The following is an 18,135-nucleotide window of genomic DNA, read 5'->3' as shown; positions in this document are numbered from 1 at the left end:
TGGATGAAGGCTCCCACTGAGACACTGGAGGAAATCCTGAATTGCCCAAGTCACAGAGCTAGGACATCTCACGTATGAAAATGAAATCCAGAGTCATGGTACCAGGAGCAGGAGGGAGAACATTTGACTTAAGAGATTTGAGATTTGACTTAAGAACGTGAACATACTCCCCCCACTGCCCGCTGCCATAACTCATTGCCCCATATAGAAAATATTTGTCTTTACTGCGCTGCTTCCCACACTCACACCCAGATGCCTCTCCCTTCATTTTATGTGGTTTCCAGGAGTTCTTCAAACAATTCAAATTCGACCTCCTCCATGAACACTTCTCTATTATAGTCCTTTTGAATCTCATTTTTAGAAAAACATAATCGTGGAAAGACCTGGGCTGGAGCCCTGTCTTTGTTACTTATAAGCTCTGTGATTTTGTGCACGTTGCTCATCTCTATGAGTTTCTATTTCCCCATCTATAAAATAGGGATTAAAATACAAATTCTGTAGGGTAGTTGCAAGGATTAAAGGATGAACTTGCATAATGTGTAACATATAATAAAAACTCAATAAAAATGTTTCCTTCTAACATTTTACAGAATATATGCTCATTACCACAAATGTAATACTTTTTACTGTTCACTGTTTCATATGCACATATCTTGACTTCTCAACCAAGCTGAAATCTTCTTTTTTTTTAAAGATTTTATTTATTTATTTATTTGACAGAGAGGGAGAGCACAAGCAGGGAGAGTGGCAGGCAGAGGGAGAGGGAGAAGCAGGCTCCCCGCTGAGCAGGGAGCCCAATGCAGGACTCTATCCCAGGACTCTGGGATCATGGCCCAAGCTGAAGGCAGACACTTAACCGAGTCACCCAGGCGCCCTTAAGCTGACATCTTCTTGATGGTAGGAAATTTTCTACATCTCCATATTACATAGAACAGTTCTGAGAAAATTATAGAATACCAAGACATATTCAGTACTTTTTTAATTAATTGTTGTTCATAATTTATCTGATTGCTATTAATTAATTGTTTGATCCTTAGTGTTAACCTTTTAACAAAGTCAGATAGAAGGGATGGATGACTCTCATCCTCGACCAAGGAAGTCATGAAAATAGGACTTTATTGGGGCCACAGAGAAGACAGATTCAGATTTGAGGAGTCTCTAAATGGCCCCAGTCCCAGAAGGCCAGCAGCCAGGTTTCAGCAAATAAGGATCAATGCTACAAAGCCCTTGGAAGAACAAAAATACCTGGCCCCAGCTGATGCAAGACCAACAGAGCACATCCTCCGGTGAGGATATGGCTGCCCTCCGTGTAAGTTGGAGTAAGCAAATTCTGAGATGATGTCCGCATGTGTCCTTGCTCAAGTGTCATCTCCTTAGAGCAGCCCTCTTAGAAAACCCTACTGAAATGAGTTCTCATTCTCATTCTCCAATCACTCTCTATCATTCTATTACTCGCAATTCCCTCGAGATGATTCTTGCAATCTGAAGTTACATTATTCATTTGTTTGCTAGGGTATCCTGTAGCAGTCTCTCACCAGACCATGAACTCCTCAGAGACAGGAACGTGTCTAATTGTTCACCTCTATGTCCTCATGCCAAGGGCAGTGCTTGACCCAGAGTAGGCATGAGAAACACATTTATTGATATTGAACGAGATGAATGAATGAAGCCGGTCACAGGTATGGCCCTCTCTGGAAACCAGATCTCTGACCGACAACCATAAACACCATCGCTTTGTGAAAATTTATCTTTGTGGCTGGGTTTCCTTAGGAGGACAACTCTCCTTCAGTTTATTGCATGCAAATTCATACAGCAGAGCTTCTCTGAAATCCTCCAAGTACTGAGCAATGAATCAAACATTTGGCATCAGCCAAGAAGCTCTGCCCTTCCATCTCTACCCTCTGAACACTCACTAATGATAAACTATTTCATAGAAAAGGATATTAGTCTATAGGCTACAAGAAGGTCCCGAACTCTTGTTTTATTAAATGACTACGCGTGAATTGAGATGCTATCATTTTCCTCAAAAACTTATTTATTGATTGACTTTTAAGTTGTTATTTCATTCTTAACCCACCATTCCTTCTATAAAAATTCTGAGCATCATTCAAACTAAATCAAGTTCTACCCCCCAGTGAAAACAGTTCCAACCTCACCTTCTTACACTGAGCATCTCCTCTGAATTTTCAGTCTTTTATGTCATTAGCCCCACAGGTGCATGACTGCCTGAAAAGTAAACCTTTCAAGAGAGAAACTATCACACGCATTTTTTTTTAACCCTCCATTATGTATTAGGGGATCCTGGCAAGCTAGTATGTAAATTAAATTTACATGAATCTGCCACGGAATACCATATGAAGGATAATCTTTGTTCATTTGGGCCCATGAATTTGGAGTGAATGATAATTCAGCCATGCAACCATTTTGCGCTATCCTTGGAAAATGGGCTTGGTCGACAAATTCAGCAGTAAGAATGACTATGTATTGAGATTCTGTACTAGGCCACAAACTTTCCAAGGATGCAAAGAGGAATAAGATAGACTTTCCTCCAAGAACATGAGTAAGGGCAGAATAGCTTTCTCATAGCTCTTTGTATGTAGTCAGTGTGCCAATTATGAAGAATTTTCACCATTCCATTAAAGAAAATTAGGTAGAGCGTATTCTTGAAAATTTTTTATCCAGTTTGTTAAAATAAATATTTTTATTCCTTTCTCATTTATAGATAAAGACACATGCCATAATTGAGATGTAATTGACTTGGACTGCTCTAATTAACCCAAATAACAGAAATTTTCTGTACTTACCACTCATGAATGATTATTGAAATTCTTATCCTGTTAAGTGAAAATATGGAAATTTCTATGTAAAGTTTGCTCCCTGGCATATGATGATTATCTGTTACCTAAAACCTCAAACACTATCAGGCCAGTGCATAATATTTGGTATGCGGCTGAATCAGAAAGAAATAACTATAAGCTTTATATGTAGTTGTTTTCAGTCTGCCGTTATGAAGCCAAAGGTTGACTGCAAGATTTCCACATAAATAGTGCCTTTTTAAGTCTTGAGACATGTCACACCTACAGTCCATGGAGATTCTCATCAGCTGTCGTCCCAGCTATTTCAGCAACCATGTGATAGCTGATGGAATTAGCAGCATTTCAGTCTTTGAAGTTATCTATAAAATCAATGCAATGATTAAAGTCTTTGCTCCTCCAAACCAAGCTCCATTTCCAGTGAATGAGTGTGGTAGTGGACAACCTGACCCCCCAAATCAAGCCCACGTGAAGTGAGTCAGCGGGCTCCCAGTGTCACTGCCTACCGGGAAACAGTCCAGGATAGAGGTCGAGCGGGAGATTTCAAGTTCTGGCTCTGCTTCTTCCCAGCCACTCTGAAGTACAGGCAGGTCACAGCCTTTAGAGTCCTCCTCTCCCATTTGCAAACCAATACTTCCTACCCTGTCCATCCCTCAGTGGTTACTGTGAGGCTCAAATGAGCAAATATGGGAGGAAACAAGAAAGAATATGAGAAAGTGCTTCTAAGTGGAACAGCCTGAGGCACTTTATTCGTCTAAGTTGTCATTTGGTACACGGCAATTCAAAATCACTCCTCCGGGGCTGTGGAGGCGCATTTAAAGGGGAGGGTATAAATGTCTGATCAAACAGCCTCAGAGGTGTGCTCACCTCAATCCCTTAGGATATAACTTCTTCCTGATTGTCCGAGTGCCTCACGGGACTGCGGGGACTGTGGGCGCTCCGGCAACGGGAGCCGATGTAACTGCACAGACCCGGAGCTCAAATGGCCAGCTCAATCCCTTGCTACCTGAGGGCCTGCATCACGTACTTACTTCTTTTTAAAGCTTGTTTCCAGATCTCTGAAACGATCAAAATAACACCCATCTCACAGAATCGTGGGGGGCTGAGATGAGATACGCATATAAAGAATGGTATAAGGCGCTGGGCACGGGGCCGGGATGGGGATCGCTGTTGGACTCGCTGGATTCTGCAGCTAGCATGAAAGCGAACATCCCACTAGAGTCAGACCTGATTTCAAGTCCTCGTTCCCTCTCTGACCAGCTCTTCGATCCCAGAGAATCCACTCAACCTCTCTGGAGCTCAATTACTAATCAAAATGAGGATGGAGAAATCTCCTTCACGAGGTCTACATAAAGATCATGCCAAGCAGCATAGACCAGAGCGCTGTGCTCATTGTAGAGCACAATGCAAATGCATACACTGCTATTTACGTTTTCCGTACAAACACGCTGTAATACAATTGCAAAGATTTTATTTAGCGGCTTTCTGTGCTTGGCACTTAGAGTTCCGTGCATAAGGGCAAATTTTTTATACACCTTTACTTCATACATATTTTACATACCCTTTTTATTGCCCCCTTTTTTAATATTCATAATATTGGATTCCCCACTAGGCACATAAATACATTATCTACAACACCTCAAAACCAAAAATCTTAATAATATCTGTATTATTTTACTTGGTATTATTTGCATTTCCACACCACTTAAAAAGTTTAGCTTGCACCAAACTTCACTTGTTTTCTTAACATTAAAGGACTTGAAGGGGAAAGGAGAGATGAAGGAAAAAACCCAAAACTTTAAAATGCAATAAACTATTTGATAAAAATGGAGATCTAAGGGCAGGTGGAAGGATGGAGAAGGCCCATCTGCAATTCCCTGGGACGTGCCCGGATTTCTCATGCCACAGGGGCTAAGGGGCAGGTGATCCAGGTCAGGTGTCTGGGTCTGGCATGTGGAAGGCCAAGCCTCTATTTGTCGCCTCTGCTCTTGGTATCATCTGTCGGGATTAAAACACCCTTCCTTCTTCACACTCCTTCTGGTCCCCCTCCCCTGCCAGGCTGCATGCTCTGAAATCGGCACTGCGTACACAGGGCACCCCTCTTCTGGAGCACGGTGGTCAGAGCCGTGGGATCGAAGTGCATCCCTTGCCCGGGTCCCTGTCACCAGTGCCCTGACTCTGCACAGTGTCCCAGAGAGGTTTCCTCCTCGGTGATGCCACGATTCTTTCTAGAACCTGTAGGGGGGTGGGGGTGGAGAACCAAAACAAACCAATTTCCTCGGTGCATTACAACTCTCACCATTGCTCACACTTCCTTTCTCAGTCTCGCTCTCCGCCTCTCTCTTGCTCATTACTGCTTCTCTTCCTTTCTCCTTCGGCTGCTCTTACTCCCTTTTCACAGGCACCCCCGGGAACATCAGCGATAGCACACCGAGTGAGGAGAGCCAAAGTTCAAAAGCAATCGTTCTCAGGAAGCCAAGTCCGGTTGTAGTGCTGATGTTTGTCTACCTTCATGGACCGGAAGGGGCTCCAGGATACACGGTTCATTCCAGAAACAGGGTAGGCTGCAGGGGAGAAATGTTGACCGCCACTGCTGGCCCAGTCCATCTAGTGTTGTACATAGACCCATTCTTGGTGAAAGCCCCCACCGGGGCCCCCCTCCACAGAGTTCACCCACTTCCAAGTCAGTGTGCATGTATGTCGGTGTGTGTAAGAGTTTGTGTGTGAATACATATGTGTGTATGCATGCATGCACGTATGTATGTATGTAGGTATGCATGTATAAGTAGGTCTGTATTCGTGTGGGGGGTAACTTTTCATGGCTGCTACATGCTAGCATCTCCCTTAACATTATTATAAAATGATTATTCAGTTTCTTCAAAGGCCACTCTGGAGTAGACAATGCTTTATAAAACTAAGGTTTGGGAAGGCAGGAGAATGGCCACTGAGTCGGAGATGATTCTACCACAAGTATCCTTCAGTGGCTTAAATGTCTTTTGTTGTTCTTGGGTATGTGCTTTCCTCCTCCAGAAAAAAAAAAAAAAATACACAGTTCCCATTTCTCAAAGGCTTGGGCTCCCAAAAAGGAGGATCTGCCCATGGAGGCGCTGGGGCCCTGTGGGTGGAGGGCAGTAGGCTCCGTGGTGTTCGGACCGGCCATTAAACCATGTGCACGGACATCTGGGAGGAGGAGCCTGGGACCGCCCCATACTGCCGACCGTCACAGGTGTTAGTCGCCTGCTGGTTATTGGGCGAAGGGCTAATCATGTGCATGCTGTGCTCCATCCCCGTGGGCAGGTACTGCCTCTCTCCAAAGGCCCCATTGGAAGGAGAAGAACAGAGTAAAGTGCTTTGAGAGGCGCTCAGTTTTTCTGGGCTTGCAGCTAGCCGGGGAGAAGTGGGGAAATTGTATCCATAGAGATTGTAAGGGTTGTGGAGAGAGAAGGCGTTGTAGGAGCTCTGCTGCATGTGGCTGCCCCCAAACATATGTGGTGATGAGGAGCTGGAGGCCGCATTGCCTGCCTGCATGACATACTGGAACTGGGAAGTGGGGAAGGACCCCAGCTGGCCACCGTAGGCTTCCATCTTGCTGTTGCTAGGCAACGAGGGAGGCGTCGGTATTCCTGAGATCAGGGGTGGAGTCCTCTGAGGCAGGAAGGCTTCCGAGGGCTGAGTGGCTGAAGCAGTGCCGCTCTGGAGCCTGTTGTAGCCACTGTCACTCAGCCCTGGGTAGCTCTGCAAGGCCGCCATGTTGCTTCGGGCACAGGGTGGATAATCGGAGAGGTTTAGATTGCACAGCTGGCTCTCTCGACAGCCCACATTGAAAGTGTTGGGCGCCAGATGAAATGTTGGAGGAGAACAGGATGGAGATAGAAGGTGAGAAGAAGCTGAAGGGGATGGTGTCCCAGTGCTGGAGGTGGTCGGGGAAGTGCCTGTGCTGCCCCCTGAAAAATAAAAGGTGAATACCAAAAGAGACCTTTTAAGAGAAGTCTGTGCAGGCCAGATGCAAGCCAGGCAGGAGGTGCCCTCAAATGTCCAAGACGGGCTGAGTTGTACAGAACCATCGCCTTCTCTTAACTCAGCAGACTCATGTTAAGTGATTCTACCTGTGCGCACGCGCGCGCACACACACACACACACACACACACACCAAAAGAGAAGACAAAGAGGTGACACAAAAGAACACTAAACTCTTGTTTCTGTGTGTGTCTTCAGAGTCCTGTTTAAAAAGAAAAAATAAGCCCTCCAGTATTCACTTTGCCATTTCTCACCATCAAATTCACTTTCCAGTAAGACCTCTGATAATCAGATTTAAAATCCACCAGCTCAACTTGCCCCCATTGTCCGTGGAAATGCATCAGCTACGTGCTGTCACCTGGGACTATGGCTGACCTTGCCATATTTAGCCCTCCAGCTAAAAACACAGCATACCAAATCTCAGGCCCTCACCTGCAGAGGAAATGGGGTACTGGGGCAAGGTGCCAAATCAAGGTTAAGGCCTGGGAAGGCTGAGCAGGGGGGCCCAGGTAGTAGGGGGTCAGTTATGGGACTGAAGTTCTGTCATATGAAAGATATTATGAGCACAACCAGACGAGCTAGGTTAGCATAAAGCAAAGCTAACCTGTAACTAAATCATTATAATTCAGAGGCTCTGCTAATCTCCCTCTAGAAAAGCCTGTTCTCTGTCTCAGAGATTGGAACAAAGACTGTAAATGTAGTCTGCAGATTTGGGATACTTGTGAGGGCAAGAGTCCAGACAGGTCACAAAGGCAGGAGATCTCGGTTCTCACAGCTCTGCCACACAAACCCCCCATGTGGTCCTGGGCACATCACTTATCTTTTCTGGGTTTGTTTCTTTATCCAGAAGATGAGAAATTGAATTGGATCAGTAGCTCTCAAGCTAGGAGAAGCTACAAGCTTTTAAGTTCCAGGATCCCACCTCAGACCAACTAAATGAGAATCAAAGGATTCTAATGTGCAGCCAGGGTTGAAAACCAGTGATACCACCCAAATTCCTTATTTCAAAGCACCCAGCAGTTTAAGAAGAATCACTTCTTAAACTTTAGGGTACATGAGGATCACCTGGAGAGCTTGTTAAAACAGATTGCTGACTCTACCCCCAGAATTTCTGATTCTACACATCTGGGGCAGGGCCCGAGAGTTTGCATTTCTGAGACTGATGCTGCTTGATGGTCTGGAGACCACACTTGGGGTGAGAGGACCTCCAGGTGCCTTTCATCTCCTCAAGTTCCTGAAACTGCATTTGACAGAGTTGCTCCTCTGACGTGCAGATATTAGAACTGGATTGGGGGCTGATGCACCAACAGATGAGGGGCCAGTTCAACTCAACCTACTTCACATGTGTTCTCAGATAGTTTCAGAAGACAAAAATGACCCTTCCAAGCCTCTCCTTTCCCAGGGCTACGAAGGAGCTGGGCAGGACCCACTTTTTGCCTCGCCCACTGGCAGTTAAAGGCAGTGGTGAGTGCTTGGGCTGCCGGGCCTTTCATTTGAATTCCAGAATGGGAGGCTGCTCTGTCTTCCACAGGGACTCTCCCATGATGGAATTCCTCCTTTGGGGCAAGGTTGGGAGCTTCCCAGCGTTGTTGATGAGAGCCCTGATTCCCCCAAGGAGCATGGTACCCTTAGGTCATCCACAACTCTTGTAAGGATTCTTAGAACCTGAGCTGCCATAAAAGGATAAGGACATTTTAAGTGGAAAGGAGCAGGAATAAGGTTTTTATCAGTGAGAGAAATGTGAAGAAAACTGGCAGGCTTCCAGAGATGTTGGGATACAGAAAAACCACCCACAGGGTGCCAGGGAGGAGGGTCCAAATGTGCAAATTGAGAGGCAGATAACTCAAAGAGAAACCCAAAGTTCATTTTTTGCCTCAGCCTACATCCACAAATATGGTAGTGGTACTGACTGTGGAATTTCAAATTTAGCTCGTTAATAGTTTCTTCGGAGTTGAGTTTTTATAAAACCCAGCTAATATCATCTCTTGCTTGGTCAAAAGAATTTCCCCAATGAACTTCCAAAATAGAACAATAAACAGTTGCTGATTTTAGAGTCATTTCAGGAAATTCTCCTTCCTGTTTCTTCTTCATGCCTTAAATTCCTTTAAGAGAGGTAAAAAGATTTCTATCCCACAAGTTGAGATAAGGCCAATATCATACACACCACCGAGAGAAGTAAGCTAGCAGCTGACCGTGGTAGGAAGAGCACCTAGACTAATTCTAGGTCCACTGGCCTCCATCCAGCTCATGATCACAGGTAATGTGGGCTACCTCTTCATTCTCCTCCTCTGTGAAAGAGGGTCTCGAATGACAGGCTTCTGTTTCTGTCCTTCTCAGAATTCTATTGGCGTCTGAGGATTAAATTTATGCTAAAGTGTGAATGGCCAATAGCAAGGACTTTTCAAGGAGCCATTTTAATATAAAGAAGGAGTCTGGAAGGGCACGGCTGAGAAGGATGAGGAAGAATATCTCCCACTACTTGTTTCTGGACTCCCGAGTGGCCTAGACTGCAGAGCCTTCCAGGAAATTCAGAGATTCATGCTCTGCAACTGGCACTCTACACATTTCCCTCCTCTTGCACCCTCAACACTATGAGCTTCGGGGAAATAAGTGCTATGGCACAAATGGAGAAACCCGACTCCAGCTGTAAAGAGATCTGTGTTTTATGGGAGATGTATCTGATCTCCTCTCTTTGAAAGTCCGCCCTTGCTCCTCCCCCCCCAGATCTGGTGTTTATGTGGTCCCCAAAGAGACTCCCCCCCCGGTTCAGCACACTGCACTGTCCTGTTCTAGGGAGGCTCCCTCAGCCCTGGCCCCAGCCTTGCAGCAGGAAGTGCATGATGGAGCAGATGACTTTTTACAACTCTAAATGGTTTTCTCAGATGGCCCAAGATGGAACGAATGGTACTGATTTAAGGCCGCAATTGGTTTCACTACAAAAAAATAAGAAGGGAACTATTAACAAGTTACAGGGATTTCTGTTGAGCAGATGAGAGAGGTCCCATGTTAAAAAGTGTGTAGTCAGCTTGCTTTGGCTTTTAAATGACACTCACTGGAAATGAGACTTGGTGGCCTGCTGCGTTTCAGGGGGTGGGAGCCCCCACATGAACTAGCGTTTGAAGAAATGCTCTTATGCACTTTAAGCACTTGATTCAAATAATAGCTATTTTTCAAGGTCCACATAAAAAGAGAAGACTATGGTACGCATTTTGCAGAGAAGCAAACCAAGATACTGAGAAGTCGTTACTCTCTTATGATCTCTCAGCTTGGCGGCTGTTAAACAAGAATGGGAGTACCAACCAAGTGCTAAATAAGCCTAAGGAGGCAGGCTGCCCTCCCTGTGCTTTTCAACACTGGGCTGCCTTGAGGCCTCACATCACAGAAGAGCTAGGGCAGAGTGGGAGGCCTGGCCACAGTGCTACAGAGGGGTCTGAGCTGCCTCTCAAAGGAAAAGCCTACCTCCCTTTTTTGCATAACATTCTCACCTCATCCCTTCTGTACTGCCAAGTTCTGAATGCTCTCAGGGTCTTGATTTAAACCTTAGATAGATGAGCAAGGACTGTAGAGTTTTGGATTCCCCGGCTCTCTTACTGAGTATAGGATCTTGCAAGTGAGGCCTCTCTATGTAAGTAGAATTTTGAGTGTCTACCTTCGTAGGGATTTTGAGAAACAGATGAAATAACATATAATACAAAGTGCACATAGGCATTAAATATTTGTCAATGTTAAATACATTGTAAATATTGTTTCCTCTTCTCTTCCCTTCTATAAGTGGAGAAGGAGGGAAGGAAGGAGAAAGGAATCCTAGGGCATTAGGGTTCTGATGGAGAGGCTCTCAGGTGTTGGCTTCTGTCCATGGAGCTGAGCATCTTGGCCTCCCCGCGCACTGGTGAGCATATGTCACAGCTAGATGCCTGGATGTAACAGGCTGGAGGAGCCTCCATGGCTGTGAATGATAGAGCGCTGGGCCCTTGACCACTTATGGGCCCATTAAGCCCATCTTCCCAAAAGCTAAGCCAACTCTATTTCCTCTCTGGACTATCTTTCCCTCTCCTCTCACCCTTGCCCAGAATGGAAATTCAATGCCCCATGTCTCTATCTCTTCTCAGACCAAGCAAGTGGAATTGAACACAAATAGGCAGGTTGGTGTCTTTCCCACTGTCCTCAGAGGTCTTAATCCACTTCTGAGAGGTGAGTTAAAATGTAATGCCCTAAGTGGCTGAAAACTCTCTGGTATTCCAGGACCAATTCCCTGTCCACCCCACCTCCCTGTATCCTGTTTTACCCATGGACCCAAGTGAGGAGGTACTCATTGAAATTCATATTCAACATTAGCCTGTTCCAATATTCAAGGCTCACGGCCAAACTAACCAAAAAGAATACATGTTTAGCAGTGCTTCCATATGAGGACAATAACCTAGAATATACTTGTATACCATGAAGACAAGTTAAATGTGGCCATGAAAATCCTGAATACCAAACCTGCTGACTTCTGCATCTTTAAATTGATCACTTCCAGACTGTAATATGAAGGCTTTCACATACAGTTTCCTTTTGGGTTTATTTTGTTGTGCTCTATTCCCCTCCCCCTCAAAATTGAAAAACAGTAAAAAACAATACCCCATTTGGGCTAGTAAAGAATAAATTTCCATGTAATTACTTGGTTCCATCAGCCAGACTCTTCTCTCATATAACTTGGTGGCATGTGTCCCTGAAGAATATGGAATCACTGTGTCCCTGAGCAGCCTTCTTTGAGGCTTTCAAACAGATAAGAAGTAAAATGTCAGCACCCTATGGACTCAACCCAGGGAACAAACCCAGAGGCCATAACATCAATGGTCATGATCACAGCCCTGTCCATCCCCACTAAGGAATTACCCTTAGTTGAAATGAGTACCCTTATCAAAATGCAGATGTGTAACATTGCAGTGCTAATAAGAATTGTGTGGTTTCAATCTTAGAAAGACTCCTAATGCATCCTTCTCCATGAAGTTTAAAGATATACATGGATCCTTTTAAAATAGCTTTTAAGACTGTTGAATCTCAGATCTGTACCTCTGAAACAAATAATGCAATATATGTTAAGAAAAAAAAAAAGAAGAAGAAGAAGAAGGTAGCGGGAGGGGAAGAATGAAGCGGGGGAAATCGGAGGGGTAGACGAACCATGAGAGACGATGGACTCTGAAAAACAAACTGAGGGTTCTAGAGGGGAGGGGGGTGGGAGGATGGGTTAGCCTGGTGGTGGGTATTGAGGAGGGCACATTCTGCATGGAGCACTGGGTGTTATGCACAAACAATGAATCATGGAACACTACATCTAAAACTAATGATGTAATGTATGGGGATTAACATAAGAATAAAAAAAATAAAAATAAATAAATAAAAATAAAATAGCTTTTAATATATTCACCCAATTCTCATTTTTCACATTGGTCCTCTGGGGTTCTGAGCCTCTGTGCTTCCTGGATGGCCCTGTTTCACACCTGCCACACTGCCCCAGGTGGGCTAGCCCCATCTTTTCCCCTTTCATTAACTGGGTTGTTTTCTCTGCTACTTGCTTTACTGCCTGCCCTTGCTGTCCTGTACACATCGGTTGTGATTGCCATTTAGGGCTGATCTACCTCTCTCCTGGCCACAGTACCCAACTTCCCACTGAGAAACCCCCTCCCCACTCTCAGGCCTTCGCCCCTACCACCAGGGAAGGCAGGTGACTAAGGGCTGAATGGTCCAAGCATTAATTGGTAACACAGTTAGAGTCAATGAGACTCAGGGAGATTTTGCTAGAAAACTTAAGAGGTGCACATGACCCTTCCCATCAGATTTAAACTTAAGAAGATGGAGGTCTAGGGCTGTTGACAGCTATGTTACCACCATGCGGGCTGGGGGTGGGGCCTGAGAATGAAGTCAAGTGGGAGCCTGGAGCAGGGTTGTGGCAAGGGAGACTAGAGGTGTGGATGGATTCCAGAACTTGGTTGGCTATGGTGGGTAGAGAGGGAAGGAAACACCTAGGATGGTGAGTGGATAGTGGTGTCCTTCCCCCAGGAAAGGGCGCCAAGTCTGTGAGGTAAATCATGGACTCAACTTTGGACACACTGAGCATAAGGGACTTTGGGACAACATAGAATATGTCATCAATAACTGTTTGTTTTAGTGGACTGAATTGAGATGCCTTCCAGTCCCTGTCATGAGCTGCTCACGGGCATCATTTCAGATCTCAGTGATAAATGAGATCTGCTTAAGTGGCTATCTCTGAATTGTTTGAGTGATCAATAGTGAACAGTAGTTCAAAGACATGCTGTCCATTGAACTGTCCTCCTTCTCTATCTTTTACTGGTATGAATTTCTCAGCATCTAATCCCTTTCAAGGGCCAACCTTGTAAATTATAATTTGTAATTATTACAAATCAAACCTATAAAAGGCCCAACACTGACAGAGACGTTCATCATCCTTTTAACTGCCTGACAAACATTAAAAAGCCCCAGTGGTGTTGAAATCCCTCTAGTTTTGGCTGCTACCAGTTGAGGAGAAGGGAGGGTTTCTGTAAATGACAGGTCTCCTTACTTCTGTAGATGGAAATTTCCTGCCAGCTCTGGTGTCGCTGGTCCAGGATGGTTCCTTATAGTACAACCATTGTCAGACCCTGTGGAGACGGATGGTGCTCACAGAAGCTCCCTGAGTTTGGGCCAAACAAGTAGCTCTACAATATATACCATCAGAACAACAGAACCGCACTTGGCCATAACTGGCCTGGGCTCTTATTTCTTTTTTCTTCTCCATCTGTGTTGCCTCAGTCAACATCCCCCAAGCAGCACTTACGTGGTTAGTTCGTTTTGTCCCCGCCACTAGCAGTGTTCAGGCAGAAGCCACTCCGGAAACATAATCCCTATCTCCAGACTCTCCAAACGTATAAACTCCCTTGCCGATTCTCAGTGAAGAGTTCTGAGGGTAAGACCAGACACTTGACTTGATAAAAATAAGATACTGACCTATTTAGAGTTAATGCTCAAGTTGTTGACAAGAAAATATCAAGTGTAAGAGTAAACTTAAAAAAAAAAAATGTTGTGGCGAATTAAAGCTCTAGTAAGTAGGAATGAAGAAAGCAAATGTGGTCTGGGTGGAAAGGCAAGTGCCCCGTCAAGATGGAGATCCATTTGGGAATCCTCAACTCACTTCTGCCACTGCTTAGCTGCAGACATGTGAGTAGACCGCTCTGTACCTTGGTTTATTCTTGTGTAAAGGCAGAGGATGATGCAATCTTCTCCATTGGAGAAAACAACCATACAGACTACCCATTCAATATAATTTCTAAAATAGAAAGATCTGGGGTTTGGCAAAACAGTGGCTAATTCAACTAAGAATTTCCTTGAAATTTTATCAACAAATGGGTCTTCATGAAAGAGAAATAAAAATGACAGCAAGGGCAGGGTGAAAAAAGCAGCATCCTAACCTCACTCAGACATAAGAGTGGATCCAGCCTCCAGCAGGAGGACAAAACTGGCCCAGGGCTGCAGATGTGACATGCCAGATATTCATGTGTTTGAAGCGGTGAGGTTATATGGATCCTGGGTGAGTCAATCATGTGGAGCTTAAGTTTAGTGCCAATGCTCCCAATACTCTCTTCACCAAAAGGGAATTACTACAAAACTCAGTCAGCCACTGAAGTTTCCACTAGAAGTTCAACACTCTCTACTTCTTCTAAGACACAAAACAGAGATGGCTCTGTCTCTCTTCTTCATTTTATGAGTGATAGTGTCCAGAGTTACTGGAACTCTCAGTTCTTAAGGGAAGGGGGGGTGGATGTTGTTTCTTTTACATCCTTTGTTAACGTCAAGAAACCAAGCCACGTATTTTTTAATAATGAGAATCTGGATCAAGTTCAGTATATAGTTCAAAAATGTATTCCAATTAAACAATTTAATAGAATTTTGGCTTTTCCTCTAGCCCCAATCCCACTACCATATGTATCCAGTAATTCCAAGTTCATCCCCCCCCACACACTAAACTGGAGTCACTAAACAAGTGTGACATTTTGCTTCAAAAGTTCAGTTTCTCCAATCAACAAAACTAAAAGCCAGCCTATTGAATGGGAGAAGATACTTGGCAAATGACATATCTGATAAAGGGTTAGTATCCAAAATCCATAAAGAACTTACCAAACTCAACACCCCAAAAAACAAATAATGCAGTTAAGAAATGGGCAGAAGTCATGAATAGACAGTTTTCCAAAGAAGACATCCAGACGGTCAACAGACACATGAAAAGATGCTGAACATCACTCATCATCAGGGAAATAACAAATCAAAACCATGATGAGATACCACCTCATACCTGTCAGAATGGTTAAAATCAACAACACAAGAAACAACAAGTGTTGGTGAGGATGCAGAGAAAGCAGAACCCTCCTGCACTGTTGGTGGGAATGCAAACTGGTGCAGCTACTCTGGGGAACAGTTTGGAGGTTCCCCAAAATGTTACAAATAGAACTATCCTAAGACCCAGCAAATGCACTACTAGGCATTTACCCAGAGGATGCAAAAATATAGATTTGAAGATGTACATGCACCCCAAAGTTTATAGCAGCATTATCAACAATAACCAAACTATGGAGAGTCCAAATGTCCATCGACTGATGACTGGATAAAGAAGATACTGTATACACACACACACACACACACACACACACACACACACACACAGGAATATTACTCAGCCATCAAAAAGAATGAAATCTTGCCATTTGCAATGATGTGGATGGAGCTAGAAAGTATTATACTAAGTGAAATAAGTCAGTCAGAAAAAAAGACAAATACCATATGATCTCACTCATATGTGGAATTTAAGAAAGAAAACAGATGAACATATGGAAAGCAGAAAAAGCAAAAAAAAAAAAAAAGGAGAGAGGGAAACAAACCATTAGAGACTCTTACCAATAGAGAATAAACTGAGGGTCGATGGAGGGAGATGGGTGGGGTGAAGGGCTAGGTAGGTGATGGGTATTAAGGAGGGCATTTGTTATGATGAGCACAGGGTGTTGTATATAAATGGTGAATCATTGAATTCTACCCCCAGAAACCAATATTGCGCGGTATGCTCACTAACTAAAATTTAAATTAAAAAAAATTAAAAATAGGGGTGCTTGGTGGCTCAGTCAGTCAGTTAAGCATCTGCCTTCAGCTCAGGTCATGATCCCAGAAAGCCCCTCGTTGAGCTCCTCTCTCAACAGGGAGTCTGCTTCTCCCTCTCCCCCTCTCTCTGCCCCTCCCCTGCTCGTGCTCTCTTTCTCTCTCTCTAAATAAACAAATAAAATCTTTTAAAAAATTAAAAACAAAAATAAAAAAAGAAATAATTTTAAAAATACAAGAAAAGAAATAAAAAATTTAAAAAAGAAAGCTCAGTTTCTCTTAAACCACTGTTTTCTAAGAGTCAACACTGGCTCAACCACCCCACATGCTGGTGAAATGCAGACTGTCAACCCCAATCATCACTCCACATCCATATCCACACACATACCAGGTGGTTGTGCTCCAGGCCCGTGTGTCAGTGACCCTGCCTACCTCCTTTCATTAGGTACTTCCTGGCTGCCAGGCCCAGGGACAGTTCTCGAGAGCACAGCAGTGAACACAATGTCTCCACCAATGCCTGCTCTCAGGAACTGGCAATATCTCTGCCAAAACCTTCTCACACCAGCCTCCATGATACAAAACGCCTGCTTAGCTCGAGCTTGGACAGTCAGTGAGTAAAGCAAGGGCAGAGAAGCAAGAAGCCACCTCAGAAATAAACAGGATCAAGTGTCTTTGCATGAAAATGACCCATTTTCATTTATGAAGCATGTTTATATACATGACTGCACGAAAAGTTACCCTTCTTTGGTAGGTGAGGAAACAGACTCACTAGAAGCCAAGGTTATAGAGAGAGTTAGTGGCCATCAAAGATGAAGGCCCAGATCTCCCAACTGTCATAACACCTCTGCCTCTTAAGGGCCATGAGGGCCTCAGAGCAAAAGCAGCACCCTGAATATGTACTGAGCCTGCTTCTCTCACAGAATTATGAGGAGAAAGTTGGCTTCATACAGAGGGCTTCCATTTCTCGGCCATTTATTGAGAAAAAACAGAAGGAAATTCTGCATCACTTGTCTCACCAGATCCCTGTGAAGATGAATGGTCTAATCATGCTTTAAATAGTTAATCATCAGAAAGGCAGTATCTCTTGTCCCTGAGGCATCTTCCTCTCAGGTATCCATGTACAGGGACATGAGGGAATGGAGATGGTGGTGGTCATGATGGTGATGACAATGATCATCACCGCCACCACGATTGCTAGCATGTAGTGCATGCCTACTCTGTTTTTAAATGCATTGTCTCATTTAATCCTCACAAGAATTCTACTATATTCTTCCATTCTGCAGATGAGAAGACTAAGTGTCAGAAAGGATGGGAGACTTGGCCAAGGTCACAAAGCTAGGAAGGAGCAGTGATAAGAGCCTAACCCAAGTGGTCTGCCCCCAGCCCCTATCCTTTTAATCGCCTTCTTCATCTTAAAACCTGAGAGACTTCAATAATTTAGATTACAAAACCTAATTTAGTGTGCAAACTGCTGGAAGCTCCTCTGGGAGGGGAATGTAATATAATGTATTATCAAGTCCTAGAAGGGTTTCCCATATGGCAGAGCCACAATTTCAAAACTTAGGGTTCCATTAATGGCAGCTGTGTGACAGAACAGAGTAAGCTCTGTCTGTAATTTTGACCAGTGTCACTTTGGGGCGGGAGGAGGTTGGAGAGAGAGACTCATAAAGTGTCTGACACTCTGGGAAGCTTCCCGAGGCAAAGGGGTCCTGCCCTGGGAAGAGCCACTGACAGAGGAAAAGAGTTGAGGTTGGCCCACAAGCCATCTGTGCTAAGGCCACAGGCTTCCCACCCTGAGCTGCCAGAGAAGGGAGAAACTGGAAGTAAAGCACAAAGCAGTGCAAGGAAAATGTTCACCCGGCGCATCAACTTGAGATAGGTGTTGTGTCTGTCCAGGTGTTCAGCCAAAAAGGAGGGAGCCCAAGTTGCAAAATTCAGATGGGCTTGCAGCGGTCCCTCCTCACTGTCAGATCTAAGCAATTCATTCCCATTGTTCGGACTGAGTTTTTTCTCCTCTACAAAACCAGAATAAGAAAACTGATAAGGCTGCCATAAGGAATAAATGAAATTATCATGAAGTAGTTCTTCGAATACCAAGGGCTATGTGAATGCTTAGGCATAGAAATAATAATTTCACCCCCATCATAATCATGAACATAACCCTGCTTTTTGGAAGGGGGAG

General features: G+C 44.3%; 1 protein-coding gene across 6 annotated transcripts in view; it reads right to left on the bottom strand.

Annotated features, from left to right (window-relative positions):
- The window catches only part of TBX15 (T-box transcription factor 15), a 178,240-nt gene that overhangs the window by 71,871 nt on the left and 88,234 nt on the right, over window positions 1-18,135 (bottom strand). For 2 of the 6 annotated variants that reach the window (XM_045896845.3, XM_045896846.3), the window contains one exon: window positions 4,268-6,757. The exons of 2 other annotated variants lie outside the window; for them this stretch is intronic. In XM_045896845.3, the coding sequence (XP_045752801.1) occupies window positions 5,973-6,757 (785 nt within the window). In that variant the 3' untranslated portion in view covers window positions 4,268-5,972. Of the gene's footprint in view, window positions 1-4,267; window positions 6,758-13,647; window positions 13,771-14,872; window positions 17,969-18,135 lie in introns of those variants that run through there. 2 more of the 6 variants (XR_010410756.1, XM_045896850.3) reach the window with 2 other exon arrangements.

This window comes from Mirounga angustirostris, unplaced genomic scaffold (genome assembly GCF_029215605.1).
Source record: "Mirounga angustirostris isolate CCGP_5_RB_7025 unplaced genomic scaffold, mMirAng1.0.hap1 SCAF_4, whole genome shotgun sequence".
Lineage (NCBI taxonomy): Eukaryota > Metazoa > Chordata > Mammalia > Carnivora > Phocidae > Mirounga > Mirounga angustirostris.
Note: the sequence above shows the minus strand (reverse complement) of the source record. Positions and strands in the feature narration are given on the sequence as shown.